This window comes from Peromyscus maniculatus, chromosome 18 (assembly GCF_049852395.1).
Source record: "Peromyscus maniculatus bairdii isolate BWxNUB_F1_BW_parent chromosome 18, HU_Pman_BW_mat_3.1, whole genome shotgun sequence".
Classification (NCBI taxonomy): domain Eukaryota; kingdom Metazoa; phylum Chordata; class Mammalia; order Rodentia; family Cricetidae; genus Peromyscus; species Peromyscus maniculatus.
In genome coordinates this window covers 42,967,318-42,981,401 of record NC_134869.1, presented here as the reverse complement: position 1 = coordinate 42,981,401, position 14,084 = coordinate 42,967,318, and the positions used below count along the sequence as shown (strand labels likewise).

Below are 14,084 nucleotides of genomic sequence, written 5' to 3'. Positions count from 1 at the left end.
GTGTGTGTGTGTGTGTGTGTGTGTGTGTGTGTATACCGTATGTGTACTGGTGCCTAACAGAAGCCAGAAGAGGGTTTGGATCCCTGGAGCCAGAGTTACAGGCTGTGAGTCGTTCCATGTGTGCATTGGGAACCAAACTCAGGTCCTCTGAAAGAGCAGCAAGTGCTCTTAGATGCTGAGCCACCTCTCCAGCCTCCAAATGAACCATTTTAAACTGTGCAATTCCATGACATTCAGTACATTCCATGCCGGCTAGTTTTATGTGAGCATAACACAAGCTAGAGTCGCCTGAAAGGAGGGAACCTCAGCTGAGAAAATGCCTCCGTAATGTCTGGCTGTCGGGCATTTTCTTAATTAGTGACTGATGGGGGAGGGCCCAGCCCATGGTGGGTGGTGCCATCCCTGGGCTGGTGTCCTGGTTTCTATAAGAAAGCAGGCTGAGCAAGCCATGATGAACAAGCCAGAAAGCAGCACCCCTCCATGGCCTCTGCATCAGCTCCTGCTTCCAGGTTCCTGCCCTGCTTGGGTTCCTGTCTTGACTTCCTTCCGTGAAGGGCTACCATGTGGAAACCAAATGAATCCTTTCCTTCCCAGGTTGCTGCTTCTGGCCATGGTGTTTCGTCACCAAAGTGGTCACCCTAACGAAGACTCATGCACACTTCTAAGTCATCGTCCCCCCGACAACCCCTGCACCAGCTAAGTCGTGATCTCCACGTGGGCCTCTTCCTGTTACTTGTTTTTAAGCGGCAGGACAAACTCTAGGGAACCTCTCTGCTCTAGCTTTCTCTCGCCCACATAGTCGCAGTACCACGGAGATGCCAGGTCCAGTGGGCAGTGATGAGACCTGCCTTGGCTGGCAGGCAGCCTCTCTGTGGGTGGTTTGTTCACACTCGGACGACCACCGCCACGCAGGAAGGGTGCTCCACAGGGTTTATGGGCACAGGCTGCACATGTGGCCAGCAGCAGTTTCTTTTTGCCTTCTTACTCTGGTAGGTACGGCTGGTTTTTAGGATGGGTTTAACAGTTCAGTCACCCCAGGGTTCCTCACCAACCACCACTTATTTTTTTTTGGGGGGGGGGGCAGAGGAAATTACCTTTACTGAGCCAAGGGCAGCTTGTTACCCATCCTTGTGGCTGAGGGTTGCGGGTCGACAGTGGCATTTGTCATTACTGAAGACTCAGTCTAGCTACCACCACTCACCACGTTCCCCTTCCGGCAGCACAGACAGTACCCGTGGGCACGGTGCCCTCAGCAAGAACATTGCCAGTGCTGAGCCGGGTCTTCTTGCTACAGTATGGAACTGACTGGGGTGGTGGTAGTGGGGGATGCCCCCAGCAGCAGTGAATGGCTTCCTCTGCCTCTCAGCCTTGCTCTCTTCCCAGTGTCCTTGATAAGGACATGCTGCTTGGGTAATCCACACTGTCCTCGTGTGACACTTTCCATACACGTGGGACGAATGTCTTCTGTCCACAGATCCTGAGGCCAGTGGGAGGCTGTGATCTTAGCTGTGACGGAGGCAGCTGCCCACCGCCAATCTGCTCTCCGCCTGTGGGGCTTTATGTTTCCAGGGCTGGTTCACACTGGAATGTGTGTTGACACTTAGGAGCTTTCATGGTGGTGTAAATGTTCCATTGTATGTACATACCACCCACATTGTATTTATTCGCTCGAGGAAGGGGATTTTCAAAATTTGCTAATTATTTAGTCTTTCCTTGTGGTGAATCCAGATAAAACATCTATCACCTAAGTCATTTTAAAGGGTACAGTTCAGTGTGGCCACACCACTGTCCTATCCCTCTCTGTGGGAGAGGACGCTGTAGCTCTGTAACTTCCTTCTGCCTCCCCCTTGAGGGCTCCTGATCATTTAAAAATCTTCAGAAAGTTTTTGTTGTTATTATTATTGTGTGTGCATGTATATACACGCAGGTGTGTGCCTGTGGTAGCCAGAGGCCAATGTTACCTGTTTTTCTCTGTTGCGCTCCACTTTATTTATTTATATATTTTAAATGATTTATTTTTTTTAATGTGTTTGTGTGTCTGTACCCATGTGAGCGACATGTTTGTGACTGTCCTTGAAGGCCAGGAGAGGGTGTTGGACCCCTGGAGCTACATGTGGTTGTGAGCCACTCGACATGAATGCTTCCAACCGAACTCAGGACCTTAGGAAGAGTAGCAAGCTCTCCAACTTTACCTCTACCTTATTGATTGATTGATTGATTGATTGATTGATTGATTGACGGTGTCACTCATTGGATTTGTAGCTCCCCTCTCGGCTGTCAGCTGATCAGCGAACCATGGGAATTCTCCTGTCTCCGCTCTCCCCCAGCACTTCTGTCTTCTCTACCCACAAGGCCATCCTGCCCTTCCCCTGCCATCCTTTTCCCTCGTTTTTTGGGGGGGCAAAGTTTCCTCGTAGCTTAGGCTGGTCTGGAATTCAGTATGTAGCACAGGTTGGCCTTGAACTGTTGATCCTCTAGCCTCTGCCTCCCCAGTGCTGGGACCGTAACTGTGGACCACCATGCCCGGCCCTAATTCCTCTATGCCTCTAAGCCACACAGGGGGAGCCCCTGCTGGACCACACTTCCTTCCAAGGAAGGCCTTTCTCTGGTCTCTCCACATTCATACACTGAATACCAGAGCCATGCCTTGGTGCCTTCCTGGCTCGCAGGAGGAGGCTTCTCCCCCTAGGCAGTCTTGCCTCTCTGTGTGCTGGCCCTCCTTCCTCTCTACACTCTGCATTTGCAGCAAGAGGGAGTCCTGCTGGCACCTTCCCACAGACTCTCAGAGGGACAGCTACGCCTTAAGAAGGAATCAGTGCAAATTCTGCAGCTTTCAGGTTAGATATTTCCCCCTTCGGGGTGTGTGTGTGTGTGTCTAGGCTCCTTCTCTTTTGTGTTTATATGTGTGTGTAGGCTCTCTCCCTTCCGTGTGTATACACTGTATGAGTGTATGCATGTGTGCATGCCTAGGCTCCTTTGTGTGTGTGTGTGTGTATCTAGGTTTCTTCCCTTTGTGTGCGCACATGTTTGAGTGCATTCATGTGTGCATGTGTGTATGTCTAGGCTCTGTGTGTGTGTGTGTGTGTGTGTGTGTGTGTGTGTGTGTGTGTGTAGGCTCCCTGCCATCCTGAGGCATACAGTTTTGCCTTAGGCAGCAAGAGCAGCCACCTTGAAACAATTCCTGGAAATTCACTTTCTCCCTCCCTGCCTAACTGCACTTTTGTTTTTTTCCCGTCCCAAAGTATAGACAAGACATTATAATCAACATTACAGAGGAAGGAAGGTAGGAGGGAAGAGATATTGAGGAGCAGAGATAAAGTCTGGCCGCTTCTCAGAGTCGGCCTGGGCAAAGGGCTTAGGTTTTGACCCTGAAGAAAGGCTGAGACAAGCTGTCCCAGGACCCTGCCTGACTTGCCGGGCCTGTGTGGTAGAGCCAGGTAGATAATGGAAAGGTCAGGGCTGAAGACTGGCAATGACCCAGCGTCAGCTTCTAGAAGTTCACTGAGCGAGAGGCCAAGTATGGCCTCAAGAGCTACTTTGCCCTCAGGCTCCCCAAAGAACGGGCCCCACCCCCACATCCTGGCTCTTTGGGCTCATTCACACTCCCGGGAGACAACACAACACCACCACCAACTCGGGGACCAGACCCGATTTCACTGATTCTCCTGAGTAGCTGGGCAGATGGACAAGCCACTCCGGCTTTTCCAGTCTCTGCTTTTCCATGTGTTTGTTTGTTTTCTGTTTGGCAGGACAGCGATACTTCCGTCACAGAAGTACGGTGGACAGTAACCGTGAGTTGGCAGGAGCCTGGAAGCCACCCTCTCTGGGCTCATCACTCACCGGCCATTTTCCTCTAAATTGGGTCGATACCAACCTCCTCTTCTAATTAATTGTCTGGAGTTGCATTTCTCAGAAGTATGGGAACATCCCCAAAGGACACTATGAGTCACCAGAGAGTAGATGTGACACTAGCAGCTGACAGGAACTGAATTGTCACCTTTTTTTTTTTTTTTTTTTTTGGACACAGCTGTAAAGGACATTAGCTCAAGAAAAATCTCATAGTTTGTAAAATGAACATTATCGTAGGTGATGAGACAATATACAGAGAGGTTAACCTGCCCAGATCACACTGTTAGCAGTTCAGTAATCCTGTCTGGTAACACAATGGCTTCAGCCATGACCCCTGGCAAAGTAATGTCTGCATACACACGTTTTGTCTGCTGTGGACTTTTTTTTTTTTTTTTAAAAATCAGGACTTCCTTAGATTCTCAAAGGGGTCCAAGATGTCCAGATGTTACGGACACCAGCTAGGATGAAAAGATAGAGCTGGCACCTACTTCTGGAGGAGACTCAGCACTGGGAATCCTGGGAAGTCTCCTCAGGCCACTTGTGGGTTTGAGGTGGTCTGGAAAGGGGGCTGAGAGGGGGAATCGCTGTTGACCCTTCCACAAGGTTAAGGACAGCGGTTTACTTACTCTCTGCCTTCCTGAGCAGGAAATGGGAAGGTGCAACTCCAGCAAAGGAAGAGGAAACTTAGAAAGATAAGAGACCCACAGGGCACCAGATACCAGCTCCCGCTCCCCAACTGTGATACTGCCCAGAGATCTCCCAGCATGCTCTGCCTTTGCGCCCTCTTCCTTTCCCATGCCTCCCCTCCCCCAGGCTCTGATCCTTTCCCAGCTTTCTCAGCCTCCCCCGGCTGTTCTGTGGATGTGGTGACAGCCTCTCCCCGACTCCTGAGCTTTTCAGTTCCAGCTTACAGAATTTTCTCTGACTTCTCCAGTGATTCCTGTGGCCTTCAATTTCTGTTTCTGTCATTTTGCAAAGGAGGTAGAATCTTAGACTCCCCAAAAAGTTAGAGTTGGGGGGACTTGCTGAGGTCATCTGGATTCTTACTCATTATAAAGATGAAGAAAATGGAGGCACTAGGGAATCCCATATCGTCAGACAAGGTAGAAGTGGAAAGTCATCTGTCTTAACATTATTTATTATCTATTCGCCTCTGCTGGATGTTGGGTGTGGGCAGCTTTAAACACAGAGTGGTTGTCAGATCTTGTCTTGGGGGTCTCTAAGCCCACCAAAGCTTTACGGTTTGGCTCACTCAGAACACCATCATGTTCCTTCGGGCAAATGAAGCCATGCTAGGTCTAAGATGGAGTTCCTACAGAGCTACCATTTTTCTCTGAGAAAGACATTTGTTATTGAGCTATTTGGAGCTTCAAGGGAAGATGTTCCAGAGGTGTGGCCCCCTCCTGGAGTCCTTTTAGGAAAGAGGCCAGATCTAGCCCAGTAGGTCTGAGCAGTAGGGTCATAATGTGTGGGCACCATGAGGAAAAGGCCTCACTTCCCCACTTTGCTGTCTTGACTGTACTGAAATGAGGTCTCGCCAGGTAGCTTAGGCTGTTCTCAAACTTGCAACCATCTTGCCTTTGCCTGGTAAGTGCCAGAATTACAGACCCATGCTGCTATATCCAGTTTAGTTCTAGATCGTTGACCACTGACAGGGAGAAAGGCATCCTTTTAGACGTGGGTTCCTGTCCCTGGCTTAGAAGGATGTTGTAGCCTCGAGGGCTAGACACTGATTTGAATAACCATGTGTAGCTCAGATCTTTACCAGCTTTGGGATATGAGGAATGCCTGGGCACGGGGGGGGGGTGGTGGTGGTGGTGGTGGTGGTGGTGGTGGTGGTGGTGGTGGTGGTGGTGGTATGCCCTTACAGTGGAGAGAATGGACATCACAGGGACACCTTGGAGTGCATGGTGGCAGATTCCAAGTTAGCATTTATGTTAAAACTGAAGTGCCTAGAGATGGCCAGCAGAGAAGAATGGCACTTCCCAGACTCTGGTTTCTTGTCCCAGAAAAAAAGATATAGTGTTGTAGGACTTGCTGACACAAGAGAGCAATAAGGTCGGTTTGATCCTTACACACTGGGCCAGAAAGTGGTGGATGACATGGGTAAGGCAAACATGGTTTCGTCTCTACTGGAAGGTGCCTGTTTTATTTTGAGCTGAAGTCAGAGAGTCTGTTGGGCACAACTCTAGAGCCAGGAACCAGATATGGAACTCCATACACTACTCTAGAGGTTGTGAGTGAGGCTTTCTGGGAAATTAAGGCTGAAATCTATGGTGGCAAGTTGGGGAATACCAAAGTCCATTATAGATCAGCTGAGCAAACAGGTGGAAGATCATAAAAGTGAGGCATGAATAAATATTAAGACAGGTAGAGGACAGGGAACAGCATGTGAAATCTCTGCTAGAAGCTTGCATTCCTTTGTGGATCCTGAGTCCTCAGTGTCTACTTTGTCCTCTGTGAATAGAGGTTAGGCTCACTTTAGCACAGACTTTATTTGCCTGTCCTCTTCCAAGCCATGTGGCTCTACCTGGTGGTTCTCCTGGGCCTGTGGAATCTCCTGCGCTTGTTCAGGGAGAGGCAGGTGGTGAGCCATCTCCAAGACAAGCATGTCTTCATCACGGGCTGTGACTCGGGCTTTGGGAACCTGCTGGCCAGACAGCTGGACAGGAGAGGCATGAGGGTGCTGGCTGCATGTCTGACAGAAAATGGAGCTGAGGAGCTGAGGAGCAAGACATCAGACAGGCTGGAGACGGTGATCCTCGATGTCACCAAGACAGAGAGTGTTGTGGCCGCCACTCAGTGGGTGAAGGAGCATGTTGGGAACAGAGGTACCATTGAGATTCCTGTGTGTGTCTGCTGGTTTGTGTCTCTGTGTGAAGGGGTCTCCCCTTCATATTCCCTGACAAGATTCCTGAAGGGGATTGGGGGACTTGAAGTACCAGCAGCCTCCTGCCCTCCCCTGAACATCACCTGATGTTTCTCCAGCCCCTACCTGCTGTCTCCCAAGCTCTCTGGTCTTGGTAAGAAGGTGCTCTGGGGAGGATTCACCTCATCACCTTCCTGTCTGTGCTCTGTCATCTTTTCTGTGCAGAAAACCTAGACTGCTGGATGCTGGGTGCCAGCTTAGAGCAGGGTCCCTTTCCGGAGGAGAGGATGGACTTGGCCCTGGGCTGTGTGCACAGGGTGTCTGGGGCCGTGCTGGAGTGGATCTACTTGTCACCTGCCATCCTGTATGGAGGGAGACAAGATGGTTCCTGTGTGCAGAGCAGGCCATGACAAGCTTAGGGACTGACTGGGAAAGTGAGATACCAGGAAGGGTGACCTTTCTTTCATCAAGCTGGTGGTGTTAACTCATGGGCCAGAAGAGCAACCTGGGTTTATAAGAAATCTAAGAATAATCTGAAAACATGGTGATTGTTCAAACAGTGGAACATGTAAAGCCACTACAATTAGCCTGTAATTCAGCACCCAGTGGATAAAAAACTATCAATATTTTAATCTGTACGCATTAAAATAAATGCTTTCTTTTCACTTAAAAAAAGGTGAACAATTTTTACCACCTCAACAATATTTCTTTGAGTGATAATTTTTTTTTTTTAAAGATTTATTTATTTATTATGTATACAGCGTTCTGCCTGCATGTATACCTGCAGGCCAGAAGAGGGCACCAGATCTCATTACAGATGGTTGTAAGCCACCATGTGGTTGCTGGGAATTGAACTCAGGACCTCTGGAAGAACAGGCAGTGCTCTTAACCATTGAGCCATCCCTCCAGCCTGATCATGTTTTTTTTTTTTTTTTTTAACTTTGCAGACTAGATTTCTCTGTGTAGCCATGACTATCCTAGAACTCACTTTGTAGACCAGGCTGTCCTCAGACTCAGAGATCCACCTGCCTCTGCAGTCTCCTGAGTGCCTGGATTGAAGGTGAGTGCCACTGCACACACATCCGGCCAAACTTTTTCTGTACAGTATATCTTCATCATATCTGCTTTTCTCCAGTACTCTCACACTCCTACTCACCCAGGTCCATATTAGGTTCTGATTCTCTCCCTAATCAAAATTAAAACAAAAACAAAATAAAAACCCCAAATGAAAGTCAGAACAAACGAACAGAAATCAAAGAAGAAAAACAAATGTAGAACAAAAACATCATGACCCCTCCCCCACTTCCAAAAAGTAATACATGGAGTTCATTTTGTGTTAGCCATCTACCAGGCATGAGGCTACAATGTCACTGCAGTGGAGAAAACTGTTGCTCCCTTTGCCAGCAGGTATCACTTACAAATTGCTGCTTGGTTAGAGGTTAGACTGTCTGTCCACTTCTGCTTCTCAGTGTTGGGTAAAGTCTGGGACCCGAGCAGGTCTTTTGTGTGCCACCATAACCTCTGTGAGTTTATGTGTGCCTCATCCTGTTGTGTTCACAAGACAGTTAATTGGAGTCTTCCATCACCTCTGGCTCTAAAAATCTTCCCAATTCCTCATCTTTATGGATCCCTGAGCCTTGAGGTGAAGACTTTGATGAAGATTTCCTTTTAGGACTGAGTGCTCCAAAGTCTCTCACTCTCTGCACGTTGTCCAGTCATGTGACTCTGTGCTCATTCTCATCTATTGCAAGACCAATGTCTTCTGATGAGTGTAGTGCAAGGCACTGGTCATGAGTGTAGTGATAATGTATTAAGACACATTTTACTGTATATTACTTGAGCAGAATAATGTTCTTAGGTTTTCCCAAGGCCCATGACTTAATCTGGCCTGATGTTTCTGACTCCTACGCAGAGTCAGGTATGGGCTCCACCTCATAGAGTGGCCCTCAATCTAATCAGAAAGTGCCAGTTACTCCAGGTCATTTGTGCCTCTACTGCGCAGTAGATCTTACAGGCAGATCACAGGTGTAGGTCACAGGGTTTGTAGCTGGGTGATCCTGGTGATCGCCTTTCCCTCTAGGAGTGCACAGAGTGTCTTCTGGCACCCTGATTGTGAATCAGTAGGGGTGAAGCTGTTAGTCGGACACCTGCTCAACCTCTCCCTGCTGGATGACATAAATAACTATCATCTTCAGCAATATGTCCTTACTATGAGCTTGTGAAGAACAATGAGTGGCCTTGGCAATAGCCTGTGATGGGGGTTGGGAGTGCGGCTCCATGGAGACCTTTTGACCAATGACTCAACGGGATGTAACCCATTACTGGCACTTGAGGTTATATTTGGTGGCATAAGATGTCTAGGCCGGAGATCATCTCCCCATTCTATGGTGACTCCATTTAAATTCCTTTCACATATGTATTTATTTTAGGAAGCTTCTAAACAAGTAGATTTCTATGGCTTCTCAAAAGAAAAGACAAAAAACTTGATGATAGAATATGGGTCTCCAGAGGGGCAAGACATGCTTTTGAGCCAAGGATCCATATGACTTACTGAGCATTTTTTTTTGAATGAGCAAATGCCATGCTTAATGTCAATCAATCACTCTCCAATGCACCTTGCACAGAAATTAACAGTGTGGATATGTTGTTAATTGTAAGCCTTCCTGAGTGGGTACTTGGGGATGCAGGACTTAAAGACCAAAGGGGATGAGGAAGGGGAGCCTGTACATGAGGTTCCAGAAAGGGCATCATTTTCTGGGGTTGGGGTGGAGCCTCAGTGCTGTTGGTGATCAGCAAGCATTGTCTCCTCACTTTCCTGTCCCTGGGTTTTACAAGCATCTGAGGAGAACTGCTCAATATTGATGCTAGACCTCACAAGACCGGCTTCATCAGAGCCATGAACATAGCACTGTTTTCCAAACTCTTTTCCCAATCAATTCTACAGTCATTTGTTTCTCAACTACGTTCACCCAGACATTAATCTCGTCTCTTCTTGCTTTTCTCCTTTGTGCTTTGCCCTGTGTCCTCTCTCACTAATCCTTCCTTGTAACTGTCTTCTTTTGCCACTAGAACAAAAAGGCAGCAGTGTGTCTTAGTCAGTATTCTATTTCTGTGGAGGGACACCAGGACCATGGTAATTCTTATAAAGGAAAGCATTTAATTGGTGATTGCTTCTAGTACAGAGGTTTAGTCCATTATCAGCATGGTGTGAGGCCTGGTGGCCCACAGGCAGACATGGTGCAGGAGAAGGAGCTGGGAGTTCCACATCCAGATCAGTTCTACATACATCATTCCAGACAGCAGGAAGAGTGAGACTCTGGTCTGGCTTTGGCTTTTGAAACCCCATAGCCCAACCACCCCCAGTGACACACTTCCTCCATTGAGGCCACACCCACTCCAACAAGGCCACACCCCCTAATCCTTCTCATGTAGTGCTGTTCTCCAATAACCAAGCTTTCAAATCAGTGAGCCTGAGCGTCACATTACTATCTAAACCTCCACAAGTGAGAGAATAAAACAAACATCTTCAAGGATGGGAATAACTTGTAAAATACAATCATAGTTTCATGGTGTCCAGGTAAACATACGCACATTATATCTTCAATATCCATTCTTAAAGCTAGCAAGTGAGAAGTTTCTTCCCAGGCAGGGATCTGGGCTATGAAGACCTAAAGGAGGGAGGTGTCCATGCTGTGAGCCTAGACCCTCTGGGATGGGTCCCCAGCCCTGGTGATGCCATGCTGTTCCTCATTGCATCTACTCTCCAGTACACACGTGTCTAAGTGGTCTTACCTTGTTGAATGTGCATTTCACCCATAACTATACCTGCGCTGTGTGACTCTCTTCTTCTCACTGTCCCCAGGACTCTGGGGTCTGGTCAACAACGCTGGCATATCCATCTCCTCGGTTCCCAATGAATGGCTGAAAAAAGAGGACTTTGCAAATGTGCTGGATGTGAACCTGTTGGGCATGATCGAGGTGACCCTGAGCATGCTGCCCTTAGTGAGGAAGGCAAGAGGCCGTGTGGTCAACGTCTCCAGCATCATGGGTCGAGTGTCTCTCTTAGGTGGTGGTTACTGCATCTCCAAGTATGGTGTAGAGGCCTTCTCGGACTCCCTCAGGTATTGGACAGGGGTGTAGGTACCTGAGGGAAGCATTGGCAGGGGATTTATTTAATCAAAGCCATTAGGAACCCATCATGGAGAGGACACTCTGCTCTTTGGGCCCTTTCACCTCTCTGTCCTGGAGTTCTTTATCTGGAGGCACATTATCATGTCTCTAGGAGAGGGCAGGCAGGACTAAGCCCTGAGTTCAGTTCATCATGTCCTGCCGCGGAGGAGGGAGGGCACAGAGGGACATTACTGCGACAGAACTGGGTCTTTGAGTCGATAATCCAGCCCCCTAGCTCCATGATGTTTTTGAGCTGGGCTGAACATCATTCAAATGGACAGAAAGGTATCAGGCCCTGGTAGGGTCCAAAACCAACACATTCCAGCAAATAGACATGTCTTGCCCTGGACTGAAAACCATGGCAAACGAGAGAGTGAGAGAGGAGACAGAGGAACTGTGCCCTTCACTCGGAGTGGCCATGGCCCCGTCGGCTGTGCCGACCATGGTCGTCATCTGTTAGTCAGGGTCCTGTAGCAGGGCTGGGCTGCAGCAGAGCAAAGGTTGACGATGGAAACCTGGAACCTCTATGTGTAGGTAGATTCTCCTTGGGGAAAGGACAGGCCAGATATGGAACCTGGATGGTCAGCAGTAGGGCTGAGGTAGACTTATGGAGAGCTTAAGAGTGCTCAATGGTATGTTCTTCATGCTGTCAGCAATACAGCACTTCAGTGGATTGAATCAGGGGAGCCATTGGGGCATGCACATCTCTGCTGGAGGGAACAGTCAGGGTCTTGCCTGTGGACACCTGCAGGAACAAAGTGAGAGATGTCCTGAGTGCTTCCTGGGACAGTGGGGTGGACTGAGACTTAGGAGTGAGGTGGAGGTGACTCGGGCAAGATGGTGACCCTTTGCATCTGCAGTACATGGAGAGAGGGCTTAATGGTGTCATAGAACAGAAGGCCTAGTTTTAGACCAGTGAGCTACACACACCAAACTGTTAGTGTGACATTCCAAAGCACAGAGGCAATGCCCTCTCCAGGAGTTTCATTCCTATCTGCTGCACAACCCAGATCCACAACTGTGACCTCTCCTCACCACAGGCTCGTGTTGGCATGTCACTGTACTCTTATGAATTCTTTTACAGATAATCATCTCAAGTTTTGGTGTCTGTCTGTCTTGCAGGAGGGAGCTCTCCTATTTTGGGGTGAAGGTGGCTATTATAGAGCCTGGTTACTTCATAACTGCTATGGCCAATAGTGACAGGTTATCATCAAATACAAAGATGGTGTGGGACCAGGCCAGCTCAGAGGTCAAAGAGATCTATGGCGAGAACTTCCTGGCATCATGTAAGTGAGCTGAGTGGATCAAAACCAAGTCTAGTCCTGAATCCTTAGTCTCCTGTTTATTTTGCCAATAGTCACCCCAGGATCTTTCTATTTAAAGACAGAACATTTATATCCATTTCCTTGGGGTGGGTGTGTATCTGTCCAGAAAAAGAGTCTTGACTTTGAGAACATGGTGCTCCGTTCCTTCTGAACCTCTCGTCATCATGAAGCTGTGAGTGAGGTCAGGGACGGGAGGAGGAGGAATTAGCCAGCACTTTCCATGAGCTGAGACCAAGATGTGAGTGTGCACGGTTCTTCCTTGAAGCTGGGTTCTGGTCCCCCTGAGGACCTGGGACAGGATAGTGTTGGCATGGCTTCTGATATAGGATCATGCGGTCTAGAGAAACTTTCTTCTCTGGAGCAGGAGGGGTGGAGGTCAACACCAGCTGAATCACTTCTCATTCTGCACAGTTCTGTCAATGCTAAAGTCGTTGGACCAAAGGTGCAATGAGGACCTCTCCTTGGTGACGGACTGCATGGAGCACGCACTGACTTCCTGTCACCCTCGCACTCGGTACTCAGCTGGTTGGGATGCCAAGCTCTTCTACCTCCCCATGAGCTACCTGCCTACCTTTCTTGTGGATGCCATGGTCTACTGGAGCTCCATAAAGCCTGACAAAGCTCTGTGAAGCCTACATCTGTTTCTGTAGTTGGGGGTATGTGAGTGTAGTGTGAGGGAGCAGATCCTCAGGGGGAAGAAGATTCCTGGGATCAGTACAACCTTTTCATTGGGAGGGGCATCCACAGGTGCCTGATATTCTTCCCCTTCGTATGAACATGATGGTCATAGCTCCACTCTAGAAACTGCTATTTTTAAACAATGATTCCCATTCTGTGTGAAAATAGAAAGTGTTCTTCTATGTCTCAGTGTCATCCATTTTACTTATTTTATTTTTACGGATTTGTTTTTTGATTTATCTGCATGCATGTGTGTGTGTATTCCATGTGTGTAGGAGGAACCATAGGGTCCAGGTCATTGCATCCTCTGGAACTGGAGTTACTGGCAGTCTTGAGCTACTCACTGTGGAGTTGGGAGCAAAGATTGAGTCCTCTGGATGAGAAGCATCTGCTCTACCAGCTGACCCTATAGCTAAACACTATTTATATTTTTACTTAATTAGTTAGTTTGAGCAAGATCTCACAGTGTCACACAGGTACATCATGTCCTTCTGAAGCTCTAGCCTTGCTATTGCACATCTTACTTAGGTCTGAATCCCTGACTTGGGTCAGTGAGGGAATGTAGAAAGGAGAGACATGTAGATGTAACCAACCGTCTTATTAAATAAGAAACACAGAAACAATGTAAAAGAGAAAGCCGAGAGGTCAGAGCTCAGAGCTAAAATCTCACCCTTCCTCCTGCTGTCCCAGCTTCGCGAAAAAAAAGACCTACTTCCTCTCGGTTCGTATTTTTAAAGTATGTTGTTCTGCCTTCTCATTGGTTGTAAACCCAAACACATGACTGCCTCGTCACTGTCTGAATGTACAGCCCCCTAGGTCTTAAAGGCATATGTCTCCAATGCTGGCTGTATCCCTGAACACACAGAGATCTTATGGGATTAAAGGCGTGTGCCACCACCGCCACACTCTTGCTATGGCTCTAATAGCTCTGACCCTGAACACACAGATATCTATGGGATTAAAGGCGTGTGCCACCACCGCCACACTCTTGCTATGGCTCTAATAGCTCTGACCCCCAGACAACTTTATTTATTAACATACAATCAAATTAATATTTCAGTACAAATCAAAATAATATTTCAATACAATTAGATTACCACCACATTTCCCCTTTTCTATTTTAATAAAAAGAAAAAAAGCAAAAGGTTATGACTAACAAAAGAAAAACTATATACAAAAGTACAATAACTATA

General features: G+C 47.9%; 1 protein-coding gene across 1 annotated transcript; it reads left to right on the top strand.

The window, feature by feature from the left end:
- The first annotated feature begins 5,800 nt into the window (after nt 1-5,800).
- Nucleotides 5,801-13,073, top strand: LOC102920421 (retinol dehydrogenase 16). The gene is made up of 4 exons (XM_076554074.1): nt 5,801-6,680; nt 10,581-10,839; nt 12,011-12,174; nt 12,625-13,073. Exons 1-4 carry the CDS (start codon nt 6,368-6,370, stop codon nt 12,840-12,842), a joined length of 954 nt encoding a protein of 317 aa, XP_076410189.1. The 5' UTR covers nt 5,801-6,367; the 3' UTR covers nt 12,843-13,073.
- Nucleotides 13,074-14,084: the final 1,011 nt, after the last annotated feature.

Coding starts and splice junctions, on each gene's coding strand:
- LOC102920421 (XM_076554074.1), top strand. CDS start 6,368: ATGTGGCTCTACCTGGTGGTTCTCCTGGGCCTGTGGAATCTCCTGCGC. Junction 6,681..10,580: donor GGAGCATGTTGGGAACAGAG/GTACCATTGAGA, acceptor CACTGTCCCCAG/GACTCTGGGGTCTGGTCAAC. Junction 12,175..12,624: donor CGAGAACTTCCTGGCATCAT/GTAAGTGAGCTG, acceptor CATTCTGCACAG/TTCTGTCAATGCTAAAGTCG.